The 25,048-nt window shown below is 35.3% G+C and overlaps 1 protein-coding gene across 8 annotated transcripts in view; it reads right to left on the reverse strand.

Moving 5' to 3' along the window:
• Phtf1 (putative homeodomain transcription factor 1) overlaps nucleotides 1-25,048 on the reverse strand; it is a 36,472-nt gene that overhangs the window by 9,248 nt on the left and 2,176 nt on the right. For 4 of the 8 annotated variants that reach the window (XM_078027048.1, XM_013363956.4, XM_005337639.5 and 1 more), the window contains 9 exons: nucleotides 13,439-13,508; nucleotides 12,674-12,832; nucleotides 9,793-9,949; nucleotides 8,133-8,267; nucleotides 6,481-6,646; nucleotides 5,612-5,788; nucleotides 5,408-5,497; nucleotides 4,203-4,424; nucleotides 660-788 (listed from right to left, as the gene is read on the reverse strand). In XM_078027048.1, the coding sequence (XP_077883174.1) occupies nucleotides 660-788; nucleotides 4,203-4,424; nucleotides 5,408-5,497; nucleotides 5,612-5,788; nucleotides 6,481-6,646; nucleotides 8,133-8,267; nucleotides 9,793-9,949; nucleotides 12,674-12,832; nucleotides 13,439-13,508 (1,305 nt within the window). Of the gene's footprint in view, nucleotides 1-659; nucleotides 789-4,202; nucleotides 4,425-5,407; nucleotides 5,498-5,611; nucleotides 5,789-6,480; nucleotides 6,647-8,132; nucleotides 8,268-9,792; nucleotides 9,950-12,673; nucleotides 12,833-13,438; nucleotides 13,509-25,048 lie in introns of those variants that run through there. The other 4 variants (XM_078027051.1, XM_021734786.3, XM_078027049.1 and 1 more) reach the window with 3 other exon arrangements.

Raw genomic sequence — 25,048 nt, forward strand, 5'->3', positions numbered from 1 at the left:
AGACATAGATTTACAACTTATTACCAATTAGGCTCAAATGAGATAAGGAATATTTGTAGAGCACACCTGAACAACTGACCATGCTGAGAACATGTAACAAATTAAAAACTACTACCATGCTGAGCACAGCAGCACACACCTATAATCCCAGCCACTCGGCAGGCTGAGGCAGGAGGATCATGAGTTCAAAGCCAGCCTCAACAACTTAGTGAAGCCCTAAGCAACTTAGTGAGATCCTGTCTTGAAATAAAATACAAAAAGGGCTGGGAATGTGACAAAAAAGGTTAAACACTTCTGGGTTAAATCACCAGTACAATAAATAAATAAATAAATAAATAGATAAATAAATAAAATAAAAACTACCACCTGGGAATGTGGCAAAAAAGGTTAATCACTTCTGGGTTAAATAAAATAAAAACTACCACCAAGTAAAGACTGACTACAAAATTAAAACTACATATCTGTGTTTCAAAAGCAGAGTCACAAGGCTGGGGTTACAGTTCAAAGGCAGAGTGCTTGCCTAGAATGTATGAGGATTTAATCCCAGCATCACAAAAGAAACAACAAAAAAGACCACTCATATTGTTTTATCACTAAGTAGATTCCTATGAAATAGCTGACCCCTAAATAGTTTTTCTTGAAAATTTATTTTCTCTTACCCTGCTCATGATGATGCCACTTATTTCCAATACAGACATATCCATCTTCTTGCATTCATTTCCTTCCCAGATTATTGCACTAACTCGATCAGAGGCAGGACTTGAGTTCTGAAGCCAGAATAAATGGTTCTGGGAAGAAAAATATAAAATTGTTTCCAACCACTCCTCCTGTCATTAGTTTTTCTTACCCTCGGTCCAGCTCCCAGGCTATACTCAGCAATGGTCAGATTCATCAGTCTATCTTCTCTTACAGAGCTCATCACTCGAATAACCACCTATATGATGAAGATTTCTAGTTATGTTTTCTTTATTAAACCATTTTTTTGTCTGGGGGAGGCTAATTGTCTTCTATAATGAGGAGTGGTAGGATTCCTCGACTTCCAAGGTTGCTTCCCTCTCTAAAGGTACGCCAGTGAGGCAGACCTTAATGCATTCAAGGGTTGCGAAGGAAGAAGGATGTCTAGAGCAACCAGATTACAGTGGAAGCAGCAATAAATACAGTAGGGGAGGTGCTAGGAGCCTTACAGACCGAAGGAATAATTGAGGACTCAAGCCTTTCTCTGGTCTAACCAGGACACAGAAAAGCACAAAGCACTTGAGCTCAAAAGGAGACAGCCACAAAGAAAACAGACCCCATCCTCCTCTGTCGGAGCATGTCCTGTTCTCCGGTACCAGCTCGAGCACAGTTTTACCAATTCGGTCCTCTCAACAATCACGTACCTTACTAATTTTGCCCTTCTTCAACATGCTTATAGTCTGTATGAGATAAATTAGCATCTAATTATACAATGCTTTTATAGCATCCTCTACTTATTTCCTATATAATCACTGTGTCCCCAAACTGAAATATAAGTTTCCAGAAATGGACCACATGGTATATTTGTTCTCTGTCATGATGCTTAGCATAATGCTGATTAGCATGTATTGATTTTACTCATTGATTCACTGATTTATCCAACAAATATTTATTAAGCACTTACTATGTAACTCTGGATACAAAAGAGAACAAGATGCATGTCCTTGCTATTGAGAAGCATATGGGCTTCTGAAGGAGACATAATTAAAGTCCCTTTAACAGGATGGTAAAGAAAGGAAAGAGTAAGAAAGTTTCCTGAAGAGATGTGTCATTCCCGTCAAGACCTGCCTGAAAAACAAAAAAAGAGTGGGTGCAGTGGCACATGTCTGTAATTCCAGTTTCTCAGGAGGCTGAGGCAGGAGGATCCCAAATTCAAGGCCAGCCTCAGCAACTTAATGAGTCTGTCTCAAAATAAAAAATAAACAGGGCTGGAAATATAGCTCAAGGGACGAATGCACCTGGATTTACTCCCCAATACTGAAAAAAAAAAAAAAAGGAAAAAAATAAAAAAGAGTGAGTTCAGGAATGGGTATTAAAGAAGAATGTATCCCAAGAAAACAAAAGCCATATGTGTAAAAGACCAAAGCACACAAGAGCAGGAATGTATCAGAAATGGAAAAGAGTTCAGTTGAGTTAAGGAACACCACGTGAGGGCTGGGGCTGGAGCTCAGTGGTAGAGTGCTTACCTCGCACATGTGAGGCACTGGATTTGATCCTCAGCGCCACAGAAAAATAAACAAATAAGACAAAGGTATCGTGTCCACCTACATCTAAGAAAAAACATTTTTAGAAAAAAGGAACACCATGTTAAGAGCAGAGAGGGTTAGAGATCAGACTATATTAGAATAAATAAAGGACAGAAACCTAAAAGGAATAAAAAAGGATTTTAAGGAAAGTGGCATTATTAGATCTGAATTTCAGAAGCATCACTGGCTGTAATGAGGAAAACGAAAGAAAGGGGGATGTGGGTGGCTAGAGAAGCTGCTATGAGGATGGAGATGAGAGAACAGGTGGACGCAAGCACACAGATATTCAGATTGTCAGACCTGAGGTGACTGATCACGGGTGCAGACAGTGGGATCTAGAATGTCTCTGAGGCTTTGCTTTGGGTAGTTCAGAAACACAAGGGGAGGAAAAAAAAAGAGTTTGTGGGTGGGAACTGGGAAATGATGAATTCTTTCTGACATGGCTGAGTTTATCTCTCACAATTATTCTTTGATGTGTCTTAGACACTATGTGCTACTACTGAGGGTCCATGTGATTTAGATGAGCCTTTAGAATGAATGTGCAGAACATTTAGTCAAACTGATAGAAAGCTTAGAAAAAGCAAGACTTCAATGAATGCTATTTCTGGTTAGATTTTTAAAAATTGTACACATTTAATGAAGTGAATTTTTTGCTTATTTGTTTCCAGTACTGGGAATTGAATTCAGGGGTGCTCTACCACTAAGCTATGTCTCCAGCCCTTTTTATTTTTTTACTTTAAGACAGAGTCTTACTAAGCTACTGAGATTGATCAAAAACTTGCAATCCTCCTCACTTAGTCACCTAAGTCACAGGGATTATAGAGGTGTAACACTGTGCCCAGCTTGAAGCAGGATTTTGGGGGTTGTATTGGGCGAGGGCGGTGGGTAGAGAAGGACAGAATGTGTGTGATCTAAATCAATGGTATCTTAGGATCAAGAAAATTCAATAATTAAACAAATGTATATCTATCATCCACTACTATTTGCTAGGCAATGTGAAAACATTAAGGCAAAAGAACAACAAAATTAAGAAGTATAACCACTATCATTAAACATCTGAAAGGGTGAGCTGAAAACCTCTTCCTGACCATTCATCTATCCAGCAGTGGCACAGGCTGTCTCAGGACTTAACAAGCATCCAGCTCCAGATGTTTTAAGCAGAGTCTGACTGTCCATCCGATAGGGATGTTCATAACAATACGAACATTTATTGGGTTGTACTCTTGCCAGGCACTGTGCCAAGCACTCTATCTCACAATATTCCTAAGAAGTAAGAACTATTGGGCTGGGGATGTGGCTCAAGCGGTAGCGTGCTCGCCTGCCATGCGTGCGGCCCGGGTTCGATCCTCAGCACCACATACAAACAAGGATGTTGTGTCCGCCGAAAACTAAAAAATAAATATTCAAATTCTCTCTCTCTTTAAAAAAAAAAAGAACTATTATCACCATGTGACAAATGGCAGAAAAAAATATTTTTCTACAGATGTGGGATGAATGCCTGGATTGAATATCTTCTAAGAGCGCTCTCAAATTTGAGAATTATTTGATTTTATGATTAATATAAAACCTGAAATTAAAAGCACCTCTTGATTTATGCATTACTAGAGAAGCAAATGATGCCATTTCCTAATAATTCATATCTATTATTACAATGTTTTTGAAAATATAGCACAAGGCAGACATGCTGATCAAACAACCCTTCTTATATAAATTGAATATTAACAATCACTAAAAGGAAAATGAAAAAAACTGAGTTTGGGGCAACTCTAAAGTATTTTCCTTGAGTTTTCATCCCAACACCATCATGTTTAAGCTGTGTTCAATTTCCAAACTGGGTATTACAGTATAGGATTACTCTGAAGTTAAGTGAGACTATGTTGTGCCTGACACATGGTAAGTACCTTATAAACATCAGTTATTATGATTGCTGCTTTCACACACCTGCTGGAAAACATCTTCTTTGGGGTCACGTTTGGTCCCTGAGTGAAGAGTGTTCACATGGGCCCCCTCACTGTCACTGGTGACAGATGACCGACACTCTGGACCATGCAGCAGGTCATCCCATAACATATCCTCAGTCTCTGAGTCATGGCGGGTGCTTTCTGAGTCTCTTCTTGACAAGTTGAGGCTTCGAGAGCCACCACTCACACCAGATCTAGAGCACTTAAAATGAGAATTTTTGAAAAAAAATGTTTCATTCATTTTTAAAAACAATCATATATCTGAAATAAAGTTAAAACAAGTTATCTATGGCAATGGGTATCATGCTTCCATGAGCCGATCGCCATATATTCATTTACTCACAAGGATTCATATAATACATTTTAACATTTCAGTGTTAAAACTCTGATGACCCAGTAAGCAGGACCTTAAAAGAACTCTAAGAAGTCATTACCAAGTCATAGGACTGTTCAACTCAATCATCCTGTTGTGGGAATGACTCCTGTGTGCACACCCAGTGGGCCTGCCTGATGGGGTTGGCTGAGCCTTTTGACACACTTGGTATCCCCTACTCTAATCATCATAAGCTTAACTGTAGACCTAGTCATGTCCAAGAGCCCAATCTCAACATGTTAAAAGCATAATCGAGCAGAGAAAAGCAGATGATGCCACTCTTCTGCAGTTATAAACATAAATGAGAGGTTTTTCCATGAGCCCAATTGTCTTGTCCATCAAAAGAAAAAAAAAAAACACATCACCATCTACTCTGCTCACCTCTGAAATCATATTCCAAATATCCTTATTAGCTTCCTTGATGAAAATTGTCTCACTGCTCCCATCTTTCTTTGAGAAAGGAAAGAGATCCTTTCTCAAAAATCTGACCTTAACAGCGTTGACCCCACTTAAGAATAAACTTCACATTCCAAAAAAATACTAAGTAATATCATCACGTAGGGATTGAGTAACCTCTTTTTGAGCATCATCATGATCCTTTTAAAATTAGACTCAAAGTGAAAAAGAATGCATTCTCTTTCTAGGGGTGAATAGTCATCTAAAAGTCACTAGATAAATCGGTGGATAATTAGAAATGGGGGAAGGTTAGGCACACATAAACACTACTTTAAGGCAACCTACAAAAAAGGAAATGAGTAATTATTACACACAAGAATACACCTCGAGTTCTGATCTCTCGAAGGATGCTTTACCTGGCTGAAGGCTGCTGATTCAAATTCTGATTCAGCCACACTATCTGAATCTCGTACTATATGACACCACCTTGTAGTGGTTTTCTTTACCTACAAAAAAATCAAACCAACAAACAACTAGAAAACATGTTAAACACCTTGTTACTATTCAATGATTTAGGAATAAACTCCTTTACTTTTTTTATGAACAAAAATTAAAATTACCTGAGAGTTTAGGTGCTTTGAAAGTATTGATTTTCTATTCTTAACTTCACAGCCATTGTCACTTGAGGCCCCTTCCACACTCCTCCGCAACAGTATCATCTGTGTCCGTGCTTCTTCACCATCCTCCTCGCTTGACAGATCATCTGAAATCCCATTACCCAAACGCCTGTAAGCCTCCTACAAAGAGAACAGCAATGCCTTCACAGGGGACAGCCCGAAAGACACTAGTAAGTTGCACATGCAAAACAAAAAACGTGTATCAACTACCAAGCAGTAAAAGTAAACAAACCAAAACTAAACAGCCTAGACAACGAGGCAGTGTTGAGCCGTAGTTAGAAAGCAAGATCAGGTCAAACTCCAAGCCCCAGTCCCAGCTCTTCCGCTTACTAGCTACATACCTCTGGGACTCAGTTTCCTCATCTGAAAAGTAGTGATAATAAAAGCACCTATCTCCTAGGGTTACTGAAAAAAGGGAAGTAAAGCGCTTAGAACAAGGCTGAGCTGTAGCAATGGCTCAATAGATATTAGACTAAATGCCACAGTCTAAAAGACAAGAAAACAATTCAAGATTGTAGAGTAAGTGTAGTTAGTTATAGACACAGAGCAAACCACCTACTCCCACACCTAGAAAGCAGTTTCCCAAGCCCTCATTATACAATCACTGCCTCTCTGGAATATGACACAGCAACCTCTTCACTATTCTGTTCATTAAATCAATATTTTCTTTCTCATAACCTGTGGTTTTACCACTTGTTAGGACAAACTTACAAACTTATTAGTGTCTATTTTGTATCATTAGCAAAGTCTAAGAATACTAATATCTTACACAGGAAAAAAAAAAGATTTTGTTATACCCATCTAGATCTTACCCTACGGCACTTGTCTCCATCTGCCAATTTTGTTTTCTCTCTTGTTTGCCACATTTTCATATCTGGTCGACACTGTCTCTTCTTCATGATAGGATGGAGACAACTGGCATCATTGTCATTGTCGGTCTCAGTTCCTTTGTTAGGTATTAATTTTACCCTTTTAATCCTATTTTTAAAAGGCAAAAAAGGGGGGCTGGGGATATAGCTCAGTTGGTAGAGTGCTTTCCTCACATGCACAAGGCCCTGGGTTCAATCCCCAGCACCACACACACATACACAAAAAGAGGGAAAAAAAGGTTACTAACCACTTTTCTTTTTTTTTTTTTTAAAGAGAGAGAGAGCGGGAGAGAGAGAAAATTTTTTTAATATGTATTTTTTTTAGTTTTCGGCGGACACAACATCTTTGTATGTGATGCTGAGGATCGAACCCAGGCCACACGCATGCCAGGCAAGCACGCTACCGCTTGAGCCACATTCCCAGCCCTACTAACTACTTTTCTGAGAGTAACATAATTCATGAAATCACTTTCTTCCTAAGAGAACAATGTTACTTTGGAAATTTTTTTTAAAAAATCATAAAATATATTTTCTAGCTTTCAAAGGGTATAAAATAACCAACTATTCACTCAGAGACACAGAAAATATGAATCTCTTCATGGCAACAGAGAAGTGTATACTTTTAGTTTTGCTAGGAAGTAGGTGCACAGTCCTCTCCACTTATCCTTCTAAACACAATGCCACCTCCTACCTCACATTGCCTGTTAATGCTTCATAGAAGATTTGTCTCTTTTATGTTCATTTTTAGAAAAACCACCCAGGCTTCAAAACCCAGAGACTCAATTCCCTCATCACTTCTGCTAACTGCTTTACCCCAGAATAATAACTCCATTTGTAAGCTACACAGTCATGTAATCATTTGCTAAGCTACATGTCAGCATGCAGTCATTCACAATATTCTTACATTGCACCATACCTGCTACTCTTACCTTCCTAACTAGTAATAAAATCACTGAGAATAGGATGGCACAGTGCCTCGTACAGAATCCAACAAGAACTCAAAAACTCTAAACTAAAGGGTATAAATATGTCTTTAGAAAAAGATGTGAACATACTTCATGTTCAAAAAGGAACTGTGAAATAACTTAAAATCACTATCATTTATATATGATAAAATAAGTATTTCTCTGAGTCATACTAGTGCAATCCAGACATGCAAAATTACAAATGGGCAAAACTATCTTTAATCCATTTGCTTTTTTGTCCTACAGGCCATCAACATCAGGCTCCTGTGCTGCATCTCCCACATACCTGATCCTTTTAAATTCCTTTTTCTCTCAAAATGTTGGCTGATATGGCTTAAAATATTACCTTTTCAGAGTATTTATACTTTTATAATCTTGTGGTCTAAAAAACCATTAAAATCAAATAAAATGAAACTTTAATGGTAGATTACTGGATTTACAGGTATGATGAAAGACATTGCAGATAACATTTTGAGTAGGCTAATCCTTCTAGAACACTTAAAAATCACAGAGCAAAGATAACATGCCAATACTACTTATTCCTATGGCTAAATTGTATTATATAGCCTATAAACACTATTCACTATGTGAATGCAGAATCAAGTAAAAATTCTAATGCAAGACTCCCACCTGTTGCCAAAGAGAGTCCCCCAAAAGCCACCAATAATGGGTGCAGATTCTGAAGTTTCTAGTCCTCTGGCTTTATCAGAGAAGTTACTTCCATTTTCTCGGCTTCCATCACCATTTACAGTTTTTCGTAATTTTCTACAAAAAACATTTTCCCACACTTTCAGATTATTCAAGAGCTTTTCCATTTATACCCATAATATCCATATAGAAAATTATGCTAATAGACGATTCCCTGAAATCAGGGTAATTATTTTCATATACTTAGTATAAATTATATAAGAACCTTTATTTATTTATTTATTAGTTGTAGGTGGACACGATATCTTTATTTCATTTTTATGCGGTACTGAGGTTTGAACCTAGTGCCTCATGTGTGGTAGGCGAGCACTCTACCACTGAGTCACTACCAAGAACATTTCTTTTTTAAGGATAAAAACAGATTCAAGGGGCTGGGGATGTGGCTCAAGTGGTAGCGCGCTCGCCTGCCATGCGTGTGGCCCGGGTTCAATCCTCAGCACCACATACAAATAAAGATGTTGTGTCTGCCGAAAACTAAAATAAAAATAAATATTAAAAAATTCTCTCTCTCTCTCCTCTCTCACTCTCTCTCTAAAAAAAAAAAAAAAAAGTACTATGCTATCATTTTGTTTAGTCACAAAGAAAACATTTTTTCACATGTTAGGACCAAGAGTCTTATCAGACACACAATAGCAGAAAAGCCATTTCTATAAATATGGATGTTAGAAAACTAACATCCTTTTGCACATTTAATCAGGACAACACTAACAATAGTTAAATGATATATTCTACAAATACCAATGAGATAAAGCACAAGGACATGTTGGGCTAGGGTATAGAGTGTTTACCTCGAGTGCATAAGGCCCTGGGTTTGATCCCTAGCACCACAAAAAAAGGGAGAGTGGAATAAGAAAATGTTGTAATCCATTGTACCAAATGGATTACTAAATAAATAAAAATAAGAAAAATCTTATTTAGTAATTTCTCAGGGAAGCAAAAACCTAGAGATATCCTGAATATACTTAAGAAAACTTAAGCAGTTCCCTGCATATATCACATAGTAAAAACTTGACAAGAATGTGTAAAAAATTCAAATCAATTTTAATTAAAAGTTTAGACCACTTGAAATCAACTGTTATGCACTTTTGAAAAAAAAGTAAAAAATTTGGTAGCACCAATCTAATGTACCGACATCCTTGTTGATAGTAAATTTTCAACAAATTCTGATTAAAGCCAAATTTTAAAGAAAATGCCTCCCCCCACCCCACAACACTGGGAATTTATCCAGGGCCTCATGCATGTTAGACAAGCGCTCTGCCACTGAGCTACAACTCTAGCCCCAGAATGCTTTCTCAAAACCATTATTTAAAATAAACTTTAATAAGGAATAACACAGTTAGGAATTTTCCTTTTAAACAATTGAAGTAAATGATAAAATCCCACATGAGATTAAAAATTAATAAGATTTCTTAACCATCAGGAGAAAAGTGAATAAGCATTCATTTTTAAAAAGCCAAAAATTGGTGCAAAATATATAGAGAAGAGGGAAAAAAATTTTTAAATTAATTTAATCAAAATTTTATAACTCTCTACAATACCTCTCCCAGAAAATACATAACTACAGGGTAATTTCTCATCGTACCTTCTCCTCCGATTTCCATTGTTTCCAGATGGTCTTGTTATCTGAGTAGATACAATTTGACAGTGGACAGTTCCCATGAGTAGCATAAGGCACAAGGGTCCAAGAACTTCACTTACGTTCACAATAGGCATCATAAGATACAACACAATCCCTATAACTGGAAAGAGGTTTTAAAATGTAAAACATTAAGAGTTCATTTTTAAAATGAATACTAAGCAACTTAGCAAGACCCTGTCTGAAAATAAAAATTTTTTTTAAAAGTGCTGGAGATCAACTCTTGGATTCAATTCCTGATACCAAAAATAAGTAAAATGAATGCTAGTATCTATACAAACTATTTTTACAATCTATCATTTTAAAGAGAATTCAAAAGTAAATAACTTCCTGGAATACCATCCACCTGCTAAATATTAGCTTGGTGAAAATACGAAGCCATCAGTTGTCAAATAAATGAAGACTAACATATTGAAAGTATTTGCCTTTCTGGCAGCACAATCATCTATGTATTCCAAAAGAGTTTCCACCACAGAACTGAAGGCTCCATAAAACATGAATTTTGCAGTGCTGTTCTGCTCTAAAATATATTCCAAGACCCAAGGTTACAAAGAAAGCAATAGGCCAAGCTGGGATTTGAACTCAGGCATTTGGGCTCCAGAATCTACCATCTTAACTACCATATCATATTGCCTCTTTGCATATGTATATGAAATGTTCAAATAAATAAATAATGAAAGAAATAGGAAAACATAAAAAAAACTCTCTCTAAAATGTCCATTTACAATTTTATAGACAAGTTCTTTCAGACTTTATCATAATAGTAACTCTATGGGATACACAGATGGATACATAGTGGATTCAATACTTTTGATTAAGGCTGAGTTTCCAAAAGAATGCTTTTTTCTTTTCTTTTCCTCCTATCCGTCCCAGTATTGGGGATCAAACCCACTAGCCCAACATACAATGATGTCATCAGAACAATCAACTATAGACTTTGCTGACTTGTGAATGTGGACATAAATTCACTTTTAAAAAGTGACTGTGTTCAGTGACTGGCCTGGATTAGTACCTGGCACACAGTAGGCACTAAGTATTTGTTGAATGATTGATTGAGATACCATTATTATCAAAGTAAATTTGAAAATACAGCAAAAGAAGAGCTTGCCAAGAGGACTCTACCACTAATGAAATTAGTGCTCCGGTAAGAATTTATAAGCCATGTGGTGAGAAAACTGCATACAAGCACGTCTTCACCAACATGAACTGATGGGGACTTGATCTTGTACTTTCTAGTCTCCAGAACTTCGAGAAAAAAATTTCTGTTGTTTACATGCAACAGGGTATTTTTGTTAAAACAACCAAAATAGTCTAAGACAGAAATTGGTATGGAAAAATGGGGTCAGAGGCTACTATAATAAATACCTGAAAACATGAAGCAACTTTAAAACTGAGTTATGAATGGTTAGAGGTTCAAAGAGTCTTAAGAAACAGTCTAATGAAAAGCCTTGATCTCCAGAAAGATTTTTAAACAGTCTATAGAAAAGCCTTGATCTCCAGAAAGATTTTTAAACAGTCTACAGAAAAGCCTTGATCTCCATAAAAGAATTTGGAAGGATCAGAAGGGAAAGAGGAAAATAATAGAAAAAGCCTTGACTTTCTCGGAGAATACCTAAGTAACCATGAAGAGAATGTTGGTACAATGTGGGGTACAGGCCATTCCAGTGAGGTATTGGATGGAAACAAGAAATAACATGTTATTGGAAAATGAAGAAAACAATCCTTGTTATAGAGTAGCAAAGAACTTCCATGAGCTATAATTGTATTCTGCCGTTTTGTGGAAGGCAGAATCTTCCAATGTCTTGATCTTGGACTTCCCAGCCTTAAAGCTATCAGAAATAAATTTGTGTTGTTTAAAAGCTACCTAGGCCATCATATCTTTGTTGTAGCAGGCTGAATATACTAAGGCAGAAAAGTTATGTAAATTATGGTATTATTATAATAATAAGTAGCTATAAAAAGGTGTTCGTAGTAAATGTTAATAGACTGCAATACAAACAGTAAACAGTACTATTAAATGATGGTATGTCCATATAGTAGGATATTATGCAACCATTAAAAAGATCATTAAAAGCAAATAAAATCAAAATCCAATTCTTTATTAACACTACATGTTGAGTACTCGTATCCACATGTGGTTAAGCAGCCGCTGTACTGGGTAGCACAGAGACAGAACATTTCCTTAAAGAAACTCTAAGGGCAGGGGTTGTGGCTCAGAGTTATAGCGCTTGCCTAACATGTGTGAGGCACTGAGTTCACTCCTTGCCACCACATAAAAAAATAAAGTTACTGTGTCCATCTACAACTAAAAATATTTAAAAAAAGAAACTGTTGAACAACAATGTCAAACTTATAGATTTAAAATTCACATATATTTTTCCCTCTATAACTTAGTGTTTTTTTAACTGGAAAGACAAAAGAAAATATAAGCACCCATAATTCCTTCATGTCACCCAACCTTCCCTTTATTATAAGTCATGTAACCACAGTCCAAAGAGCCCACTTTCTGAAAATATCCCTGGAATGCAATGTATACACTGAAGAGAGAACAGTCGGTTCAATCCTTGGTACCACATAAAAATAAATAAAGTAAAGGTGTTATATCCATCTACAACTGAAAAAAATTTTTTAAATAAAAAAATAATCATATGTTTGTTCTCTCAGATCAAATTTTAAGATGATTCCCAAAATAGGTAAGTCCCTTCATTTCTTTGTACTTTCAACCATCAAATGAAAGGGTAATGGTAAGAATAACAGGTCTTCCTTCCATCACAGCAAAAGCAGCAAAAAAGAAACTGTCATAGTTTATTCCAGCTCTTCCAATTACCTTGCATGAGGTAAAGCAGTAGCAGCCAAACGAAGATTCTTAAGGACGTGACCTGAATCCACCAATTGCTGAACAATGGGAAAAATACAACTCGAACAAGCCCCTTCCGAGTTAGAGATGTCCATGGAATTTCGGGTTTGGCTTTGGCAAATGTTGAGCCTTTAAATATACAATAAAACAAGAAATATTTATATACACTAGACTTTTGGCCTATTGTAGCACCACATCAAAAACTGGTGAGAGCGGGCTGGGGTGCTGGCTCAGTGGTAGAGCACTTGCCTAGCATTTGTGAGGCACTGGGTTTGATTCTCAGCACCACATGTAAATAAATAAAAAATAAAGTTCTATCAACAACTAAAAAAATATATTAAAAAAAAAACCCAAAAATGGGTGAGAACACAACTCAGTACATAATATGTTCAGTTCAAAAAAACTCAATGGTCATTACATGTAATAACTTCTTACCTCAGTCTCTAGGACAGGATCTCAAAATAATCCAGGTCACTTGAATGTTAAATAATATGTTTTTCTTAATTACACAACAGCAAGTCAATAAGTTCAACCCTCTTTCAACTTTATGAAAACATGTAATTTACATAACCACCCAGTTCTAAGGCAAAGGGTAAAAAAAGATTAAAGTCCACAAAATGAGTAAAGAATTTTACTTAGAAATTGAAGTATACCATCAAATAGAAAAGGTATCTAAAACTAATCCATAGTTCCACTATGAAATAACATAACAACATGCACAAGAAACAAACTTACCTCTAATTAAGTCAACATCAATCAAGTCTGGCTTTATGTGACCCATCTTTTTTGGTTTGTTTTTGAAGCCCTAAGATTAAAAAAAAAAAAAAGAAAAGAAAAAGAAAAAGAAATAAACAAAGAAAAAGGAGTCCTTTTAAGTACAAAAGATAAACTTATGTTTCTTTTTTCTTTTTTCCTATATCTGACAGCTTTTACTATAGACATTTTAATCCTAATTAATGTTCCTTTAAGAAACTCATCATTAATGTTTTAGTTTTTAGTCGTATCAAATAATATACAAGCTTTTAGAAATCATCTACTGACTTAATATATTATGTGAGACTAAAACTCTTAGACCACTAATCTCCACATTCTAATTTGTACCCCCAAAACGTATATCCTTACAATATACTTGTTTGATTCTTGATAAATCATAATCAGTATTAATTGTATGATCACAGTTAAATATGTTCCCCACAAGCTATATTTTATATTCTTCCATTTGCTCTATAAGATCAGTCAAAATATTTGTCATTATCTAAATTTAAATAAATGATAGAAAATTATCCAAATGTAAATAAATGCTAGAATTTATTTTTAAACAATTCCTCATAACACCCTTCCCAAAGCCTTCTATCTTTCTGTTCCAATTAAACTAGTTAGTTGCTCCCTGAGCCTGCTGCTCAGCTACAATCCCAGGTCTTCTCACTCTCATCCTGAGAGTTCCCCTCAACTCTCTCTGTGGTGAACCACATATTCCCCATATCTCATTCCCACAACCCTGCCCAAGAGCTGGGGATCAAACCCAGGGTCTTACGCATTATAGGCAAGCTCTCTACCACTGAGCCACATCCCCAACCCTTTTTACTTTTCAGAGTCTTGCTAAGTTATCCAGGAGGGCCTCAATCTTGCTACACTGCTGCCTCAGTCCCCAAGTAGCTGGGATTACAGGTATGTTCCACCACACCCAGCTCCCATGTCTTCTTAGAAGACATCCTTCAGTAGCTTCCTGAGAAAACAGTCACAGAAGATAATTTTTGAGTCCTGGCATGTCTGAAAATGAATTAATCCTACCCTCCAGTTATGAATTTTTTAAAGAACATTTTTCACAGCCTCAGTCTTCTACCATTTCAAATTAAATAAGTTGAACTGTATTAGTAGATTCTATATTCATTAGATAAATGCGCTGCAGAATCTCTGCAGTATACTTGTTACATTCCCAATTTCTAATGTTTCTTAAGTTGACAATTATTGCTTCAAAACTGTGGCATTAACTCAATTCATTAGCATGTTTTTACAGAAAAACTCAGAATTTGAAAGTCATAATGACCTTGCCATATATATTATGAATTATGTATGAAATTATCTTTTGTTACTGTTTCAAACTCCTATTTGTCTAACAGTTTTGCTTTATTACTACTAATAAATTAAACTCTTAAAATATGAATTTTAATTTCATGCTCAATCAGAACTTGTACATGCTAATTCTTAATCATGTTTTTAAAATTAGCTATTTAATCTAATATTAAAACTTAATGTAAAGTTGAAAATTAATGTAAAAATTAAAGCTTACAGTAATTTTCTATTTATCCATTATAAGACATTGAGTTGGTATTGATTTTTAGCTGTTTAATAAATGTAATTTCTCTCAAGTGAACCCTGTTTCTAGTCAACTCAACCATATGCTATAGATTATTCAGAAAAATATCCCAAAACCCTAAATTGTACATAAAATCTAAGTTGAATTTTGAAAATAAGACATCTTGAGGGAAAAAATCCTTTGAAGAAGCATGTCTACTTATATAAGAGTACTTTTTCATTGGAATAACAATTATACTATACTCAAAATCAGAAATTAAAATGTAAAAAGTAAAAAAAAAAAACTGCTGTATTGTACACTAATAGACATAAACCTTGTGTACATTTGCATCAGCCCCACCACATTCACCACATAATCCTTGTAGATTTTACGAAATTTTTTAACCAAAAAGTGAGGTGTGCCCATTACAGTGAAACTTTGTTTAAAAAACTATGCCAGTATTACTTAAAAATCATTCATCAGTGGCAATTATCAAGAATACAGTAACAATAAATGTTGGCAAGAATGTGGGGGAAGAGATACACTCATATATTGCTGGTGAGACTGCAAATTGGTACACCCACTCTGGAAAGCAGTATGGAGATTCCTCAGAACACTTGGAGCACTTGGAATGATCCAGTTATTCTACTCCTTGGTATTTATATCCAAAGGACTTAAAATCAGCATACTCCAGTGACACAGCCACATCAATGTTTACAGTAGCTCAATTCACAATAGCTGAGCTAGAGAACCAACCTAGGTGCCCTTCAACAGATGAGTAAAGAAAATGTGATACACACACACACACACACACACACATACACACACACACATGATGGAATATTATTCAGCCATAAAGAAGAATGAAATTATGTCATTTGCCAGTAAATGGAAGGAACTGGAGACTATCATGCTAAGTAAAATAAGTCAATTCCTGATATCTCTGATATGCAGATGCTAAAACACAATAAGGCTGGGGGGAGAACAGAAGTTCATTGGATTAGACAAAGAGGAATGAAGGGAAGGGAGTAAGGATGGGAATAGGAAAGATAGTAGAATGAATCAGACTGAACTTTCCTATGCTCATATATGAATACACAAGCAGTGTAACTCTACATCCTGTACAACCACAGAATGGGATCCTAATTAGAATAAGTTAAACTCCACGTGTGTATATGTCAACATACACTCTACTGTCATATATGTCTAAAAAGAACAATTTTCTTAAAAAAAGAAATGAAAAAATTTTTAAATCATTCATCACTAAACTGTCTTTAGTGCAAAAGTAGGATGCATGTGATACTCAAATATATGTTAATGTGGTGGAAACAATTATGTGGTGGAATACAGCATTCTAAATAAAGGAGCTTCAAGTGCTTTTCACTTTAGAGTCAAAATATTTTTTCTACTTTCTTCACTTTTTACACTTTTTACCTATAACATTATAGAATTAGGATTAACATTTACTAGAGGTAAATACCAAAGTATGCAAACTTCCCTTAGCAACAAAAATAGTCAACAAATATTCAACATGCTTATTTTTTATGCCAGCTTCTCTACTTATTAAACATAAAATAATAAGTAACTCAAAACATGGCTCTATCTTCAAAGAAGGCACAGTATAGAAAGGAAAACAAATAACAAAGCCAAATCTATGAGGGTTTCTTAGGAAAATGCCCTGAATCTCCCCTACCATTTTTTCTTCCCTAAAGAGAAGGAACTCATATACTTTTGTATATGTTGAACAGAGAGAAACATACGGCATGCTTTTGTTTTAGATTCCTTGCTGTATCCTACACATTGTGTAATACATATAATTAGAAGAAGCAAGAACCAGGAACTATTTAAAGCACTTTACAAATATTTATATTAGTTTCTTTAAGCCATTTCATCCTTGCAGCTGTCCTGTGAGATATACACCTATGTTATCCTCACCTTATAGATGAAAAACCAAGGCACAGAGATTCCAACCCAGGCATCTACATTCCAAAGGATGTGTTCTTAACCATGACATTATCCTGCTTTCACTCTATGGTAAAAATGCATCCCTAATCAATAAAGAAAGAGGTTTTGTTTAAGATCAAACAAGACAGCTTGACTTCGAAATTTAATAGGAATAACATCTGGAGAGCTGTGAGTGGATTTCCTTATGGGCCACAACCTTTATCCTAGAAGCTCAAGGCAAAATTCTGGATACTGCTATACTAGTTGCCTAAGTGCCAGCCTGGAACTTCTCTGAGGACCCCAACTGTAGGCCATACTCAGCTGTCACTTGTTATTAAGCCCCAACATAACTATGCAATATCATCACGAGCTCAGTACCCGAATGAAGTTCCTTCTTTTAAGCAGAGAGACAAAAACACTGAAGTTATTGTAACAATATTATTGACTTTGTATTTAATAGGGAATTAAAGACAAGTGAAACCCTATAATGCCTATTTCCTAGTGGGCTGAAAATTTCATTTTATTGCCATTAAAAGAATCAAACTACTATACTCTCTGGCATAAAAAAGAGAATTCACCCCTGACCTAGGGCAGATGATGAACAACAAAACAAACACAAGGCAATTGCAGCAACACAGGAAGGAGCATAGAGGGCACCTTCTCACATTCAAGAAGTCAAAGACCTCCAAAGGCAAGTAATATCTAAACAAAGAACTGAAGGATAGATGTACAAGACTTTTCAAGTTGGTTATGGGACATAGCAAGAAGGGGAAATCAAGAAAAGCATATGAGAGGACCCAGAAGTAAGTGAAATGGTGGCAAAAACTGAAGAAAGTTCAGGAGGCCTAAAGCACAGAGCAGAAACAAAAAGGGAACAAGGAATGGGTGAAGGAAGCAAACTAGAAAGGTAACCAGAAGTCATACTATGAAGATCACAGCTGAGCTAGGAGTGTGGTTTCAGAGCAAGCATACCAAGAGGGTTCCAGCTACATTTGCCCAGAGGTAGTAGTTTGTCAACTAGAGGAGAACAGACACTAGGTCAGAGCAGCCAATTAGAAGCATGAACTGGGAAAAGCACTTACAATCAAAAGATATTTAGCTAGTAAAAACTAGAAAAATGAGTAACTGAAAATATGTGATTAGTATGAATATGAAGCCACAGGGAAACTCTAAAGTTTGGATTGGTGATGTGGCTCAGTGGTAGAGCACTTGCCTAGCATGCATTAAGTCCTGGGTTTGATCCTCAGCACCACCACCAAAACAAACAACAACAACAAAAACCTCTAAAGCCATTCACTGAATCTGAAAAGTAAGACAAGGAACAGGAGTGGGGCTGGGGAGAATTCTCCCATAGGAAGATACTGCACATATAGGCAGAGTGCATGTAATTTAAAAAATTAGTATCACACAGTTAAGTCTATCTGACATGAAAGCTCATGCCTAAATGATAATTAGATCTGCTTTTGCCACTGGTATAAAGGGTATTGGTAGAGTCAATAAACCTGTACATTCATATCTCTATATCTATCTATGTCGTGTGGAAATTTCAACATGAAACTCTGGATGATACTCAAACCATATCCAAATCACAGAAAAATATGGACACACACACACACACACACACACACACATCTGCTATTACTCAGGTAACTTCATTTAATATGTTTTCAAGGGGTACTTTTTAAAACTAATCTTTATTTTTATTAGAGCAATACTCATTACAAGGATAATAATAAAAAATAACTCTGGCCTCAACCTTCCTCACCCTTGATTCCCATTTCCTGGCTATTTGTTTCTTTATTTCTAAATAAAATATTTACAGTGTTTTCTTCAATTTCAGATGCTATCCATTTGTTACTACTGAAGATAAGAAAAAAAAACTTTAAAAAATCTCTACCTTCTGTTTTCATTTATTTCTCAAAGTATTTCTAAGATGCAATAAAAACATCTGAAATTAGAATGCTGTCTTGTACTTGCTATCTTTAAGTGTATCTATATTGTCTTACTACACAATTAGAAAATACATTGTTCTAATATTATGGTGGTGATACCAAACTATTTTGTAAGTTCCTCACTCTTATTTGTTATTAACATATATTAACTGTACAAACTAATCAGTCTCTCTGCAATATTTACATACATGTATATATCATGCCTTTATCATGTCCACCTTTTCTTCTGCCCTCTGGCCACTCCTCCCTCTCAGGGGAACTATGTGGCTATGTGGGATTAGGAAATAAATCTGGAGGTAGATCTATTGCCCCTACATATGTACTCAGATAATCCTAGTTTCAGCTCTGCCTCTCTCCTACAGATTTACCTGAGACAACTAATTCCCATCTTTCAGAATTTAAACACAGGGGTTTTAGTAGTTTCTTACCAAACTTCTTTACTACAGATACTTAAAGATTTTTACTTTCTTCACTGTTCATCTTTCAAAATTACACCAATAGCTCTCATTTAATGTAGTCTTTTCTTCCACTCTCAGCCCCATGCGAACTGATATCTTTTTTTTTATTTGTTGTAATTTTAGAGGGGTTTCAGGAAGAGATCAAATGTTGTTTAATGCACATATTCAAACTGTTATCTTTAATGAGGAGGCTCATTTGTCATATATCCAGCATCCAGCTTAAGAAACAAAACATTATAAATAATATAGCTAAAATAGCCTCTGAGCTTGACTAGCCTTTTTTAGTTTCTAAGGATAAAATCAACTCATTTTCAAACAGTGGTTTTGTTCTAATATTAGAAAACACAGTTAAAAAAAAAAAAACTTCAAAAAGATTAGAATGTTTTGCTCATTTTAACAAACAACAGACTTTGGATTTTAATATATTCTCAAATTTTAGAAGATAATTTTTATTGTTTGCATAAACTTGTGTACTACCTTATGATTTTTTCCTTGGTACTGGTGTGATTTTAATAGTTTCATTAGGGTATAATTTACATAATATTATTTTGGCTCACAGTTCTGGAGTTGTAAGGTCTAGGGCCATATCTGGGGATGATGGCCTTCTTGTTGGCTGCCCTGAGGAAGCACAGGATTTTCCATGGCAAGAGACAAGGAAAACATGGATGTATACATGTCTCATCTGGTCTCTCTCCCTCTTCTTATAAAGCCACCAGGAATCACTCACGGCAGCTCCTTTCTTATGGCTTTACCTAATCTGAAAAGCCCCCCTTTAAACAGACTACATTTCCACCCTCTTAATACCTCATATTGGGGATGAAATTTCAACATGAAACTCTGAATGACACTCAAACCGTATCCAAATCACAGCAGCTGTTGGCAGTAAATTCCTGTTCCTACCTGCCATTAACAAGCTACCATTGATCTGTTGTTTATCCTTATGTATTTCTAAAAATTTCATACAAACACAAATAGCAAGTTGTCTTTTGTGTCTGGGTCCTTCTTTCACTTGGCATAATATATTTGAGGTTCTCTCGCCTTGTAGCATATATTCATAGGTTTTATTGCTGAAATATATTCCATTTTATGGATATAACAATTTATCCATTAATTGGTTGATCAACATCTGGATTTTTTCAATTTTTCAGCTATTATGAATAGTTCTATGAGCATTTGCATGTGTTTGTTTTTACTTTGGTACCTGGGTGAAAACACTAGGTAATATGGGAAGTATATATTTAATTGTCAAACTATTTTCCATTTTCCATGCAAACCAGCAGTATACAAGAGTCCTAGTTTCTCCATGTCCTTGTCAACACTTGGTATGGTCGATCTTTTGAATTTTAGCTATTCTAACAGGAGTATAGTTACATTTCATTGTGGTTTTAATTTGTACTTCCTTAATAACTTCTTTAATAATGTAGAACATCTTTTCATGTGACCATTAGTTATTTATTTACTTACTTTGGTAAAAATGTCAGTTCAAACGTTTTGCCTATTTTTAAACTAGGGTACTAAGTTCTTCATACATTCTGGATACAGACACTCCAGTATGTGCAGGATTTGACTGTAGCTTTTGTTTTGTTTTGTTTTGTTTGACAAGGTCTCACTGTGTTGCGTATGCTGATCTTGAACTCCTGGGTTTGAGTAATCCATCTGCTTCTCAGCCTCCTAAATAGCTGAGACTACAAGTGTATGCCACCATGCCTGTACTGTCTCTCAATTTTTTTTTAATATTTATTTTTTAGGTGTAGATGGACACAACACAATACCTTTATTTTTATATGGTGCTGAGGATCGAACCTGGGTCTGGCCCGTGCTAGGCGAGCACTCTACAACTGAGCCACAATCTCAGCCCTGTCTTTCATTTTTTTTAATAATACATTTAAAGGGGCTGGGGATGTGGCTCAAGCGGTAGCGCGCTCGCCTGGCATGCGTGCGGCCCGGGTTCGATCCTCAGCATCACATACAAAAGATGTTGTGCCCACCGAAAACTAAAAAATAAAAAATAAATATTAAAAAATAATAATAATAATAATACATTTAAAAAAAAGTTTTCAAGTTTGATGAAATCCATTTTATCAATTTTTTTCTTTTATTGATGTGTTTCTAAGAAATCTCTTGCCTATACCAAGGTGACAAAGTTTTCTTCTAGAAAATCTACAGTTTTAGTCCTTACACTTAAATCTATAATCCTTTTTAAATAATTTCTGTATATGGTATAAGGTAAGAGTCAAAGTTCATTTTTATATTGTTGGTTTTCAATTGTTCTAGCACTATTTATTGAAAAATTTCTTTTTCCTTCACTGAACTGCTTTGGCATCTTTGTCAAAAGTCAACTTCTCCAAAAAGCAGGGATTTATTTCTAGATTTTCTATTCTGTTCCATCAATCTATTATTTATACTAATACCTTCTATCTTGATCACTACAGTTTTATAATAAATTTTGAGATTACATAATGTAAATCATTCAACTCTGTAACATTTAAAAAAAATGTTTATATCCTTTGCATTCCATACTAGCTTATCAATTTCTACCAAAAATAAAAAATACAGCCAGAATTTTGAAGGGATTATATTGCACATATAGATATAATGGGAGAGACTAGCCATTTTAATAGTATTCAGTCTTTTAGATGATGAAAATGAAATGTTACTCTATTTATTTGGATCTTCAGTTTCTCTGACACTGTTTTATTTTCAGGGTATACGTCCTCACTTTCTATGTCAAGCTTATTCCTAAGTATTTTTATTCTCGTTGAAGCTATTGTGAGTGGGATTGTTTTCTTAATTGCATTTTTTTTATTACTTACTGCTAGTAACTGATTTCCATATACTGACCTTGTTTCTTAAGACTTTGCCAAACTCATCAATTCGTAATTTTTTGGTAGATGCTTTAGGATTTTCTAATTATGAAATTATATAAATATATTTCTATGAGGAATGTCATTGGAATTTTGATTGGAATTGCATTAAATCTGTATAGTGCTTTTGGAAGTATGGTCATTTTGATAATATTAATTCTGACTATCCAAGAGCAAGGTAGATCTTTCAATCTGTTAAGGTTTTCTTTGACTTCTTTCTTTAGGATTCTGTAATTTTCATTATATAGATCTGTCACCTCTTTCGATAAGTTGATTCCCAAGTATTTTTTTTTAAGGTTATTATAAATGGGGTAGTTTTCCTCATTTACAGTTCTGAGGATTTATCACTGATTTACAGAAATGCCTTTGATTTATGGGTGTTGATTTTATATCCTGCTTCTTTGCTGAATTCATTTACTAGTTCTAGAAGTTTTCTGGTGAAACTTTTAGGATCTTCTAAGTATAGAATCATATCATCAGCAAATAGTGCCAATTTGAGTTCTTCTTTTCTTATAAGTATCCCTTTAATTTCTTTTATCTGTCTAATTGCTCTGGCCAGTGTTTCAAAAACTATGTTAAATATAAGTGGTGAAAGAGGGCATCCCTGGCTTGTTCCAGTTTTTAGAGGGAATGCCTTCAATTTTTCTCCATTTAGAATGATGTTGGCATAGGGCTTAGCATAGATAGCCTTTATGATGTTGAGATTTGTTCCTGTTATCCCCAGTTTTTCTAGTGTTTTGAACATAAAGGGGTGCTATATTTTGTCAAATGCTTTTCCTGCATCCATTGAGATGATCATGATTATTATCTTTAAGTCTATTGATGTGGTGAATTACATTTATTGATTTCCGTATGTTGAACCAACGTTGCATCCGTGGAATGAATCCCACTTGATTGTGGTGCACAATCTTTTTGATGTGTTTTTGTATTTGATTGGCCAGAATTTTATTGCTTTCTCTCTCTCTCCCACTTTACATGAAAGAAAATTACCACAAATTGCATGAAAAGAAAAAATGAGTATTGTTGTTCATTATGTAGACATAGATTCTGCTGACACATAAAATGGTACCGGGCATTGAACTCAGGGGCACTTGACTACTGAGTCAAATCCCCAGCCCTATTTTGTATTTTATTTAGAGACAGGATCTCACTGAGTTGCTTAGTGCCTTGCTTTTGCTGAGGCTGGCTTCAAACTTGTGATCCTCCTATCTCAGCCTCCCAAGCTGCTGGGATTACAGGCATGTGCCACCATGCCCAGCTGTATGAACATATCTTTAAATTACATTAAATAGTCTATAATTTGGTCAATTTTTTCCTAAGACCTAACTAAACACACTTTAAAAGTATCTTGGCTTTTTTCCCTACCACCACTAGATCGTGAAACCCAGGAAAGCAAGAACCCCATATATCTTTTTCACTGTATTCTTAGCAACTGGTATGTGTGTGCATATTAATTAGCTCAGTAAAATTTTATTTTGGCTTTAATTTCATTCTTTCCACTGCTGCTAGATTAAAAAGTATACATTAAGGAGATGTTAGATTACCCTATGAGAAAACAATGAATGAAAATATGCACAACAATGGATGGAAATCAATTAAATACTGAAATAGACACTAAGTTCCTAGTATGAATCAAGATTTCTAAGTGAGGGATACAGACATAATTCCTGCCTTTGAGGACTATGAACACAGACAGGTTAACAAAAGGAAGATATGTATCAAATGAGAAAATGAAAATTGGGTAGGGAAAAGAGGTTCCTTACTCCATAGCAAGAAGTAAAACCCTTTTAAGGATAAGAACCCAAAATCCATACAAACTACTGTTAATTATTCAAGATCACAAAGCTAAAGGTCACAAAACAAAAATTTAACACCCAGCTCTAAGCTCTTCCCATTACATTGTATTTATTGTTACTATGTAGCCTCACAAAATAATAGAATAAGACTTACAGAGTTATAAAATAAAATTTATGTTTTTATCAATCATAAACCTATCTCCCATTAATATAATCAAGGCCTCTACAAAACTATGAAGTTAGCCTCGGGTACCATGTAGTTCAGTTTTCTAGTTGATTGGCTTATAGGAAGAAATGCACTTAAGTGTTGGTTAAATGCACTTCACCAAAGAGCTTTAAAAGTCCTAGTATACTATTAAGTCATATCCATCCATTGTTTTAAAATATTTATTTTTTAGTTGTAGGTGGACACAATATCTTTATTTTTATTTTATGTGGCATTAAGGATGGAACCCAGTGCCTCACACAAGCTAGGCCTCTGAGCCACACCCCACCCCCGTTTATCCGTTTTTTTAAAAAGTGTTAATAAAGGGTCTACAACAAACCTTTTAAAACACAATCCAAAAACAAGAATCTGGAAGCAAGACTCTGAATATGTAGATTTAAGTAATAATGTCAATAGAGAGATACATTCTTTGGAGAACTAGCTTTCCCCCATTTAGACTGTCCAATTCCATCTGGCTACCAAGCAACAATTTGATGACTAATTTGCACCAGCATCAATATTCGTCATTAGCCCGACAAAAATGACTTTGGTATATTAAATTACTTTGATATATTAGATTATTTAAGCCCTTCTCTCCCCTTTTAAAAAGTAATAAACTGGCATCAGTTTTTCTTCATTAGCACAAAACAACATAAGAATCTATCTGCTCAGTTCTAAGAATAGTGTACAAAAAAGTTTTTAAGAATCTGAAAAACTTAAATGCCATACTCTAAACCGGTGATCAAAAAAATGGGTGCCCACAGGCTGGATTCAGGCCAAAAAGGGATTTTATTGGCTTGCACAGTGATGATGAAGAAGACAGAGAAGAA

This window comes from Ictidomys tridecemlineatus, chromosome 11 (assembly GCF_052094955.1).
Source record: "Ictidomys tridecemlineatus isolate mIctTri1 chromosome 11, mIctTri1.hap1, whole genome shotgun sequence".
NCBI lineage: Eukaryota > Metazoa > Chordata > Mammalia > Rodentia > Sciuridae > Ictidomys > Ictidomys tridecemlineatus.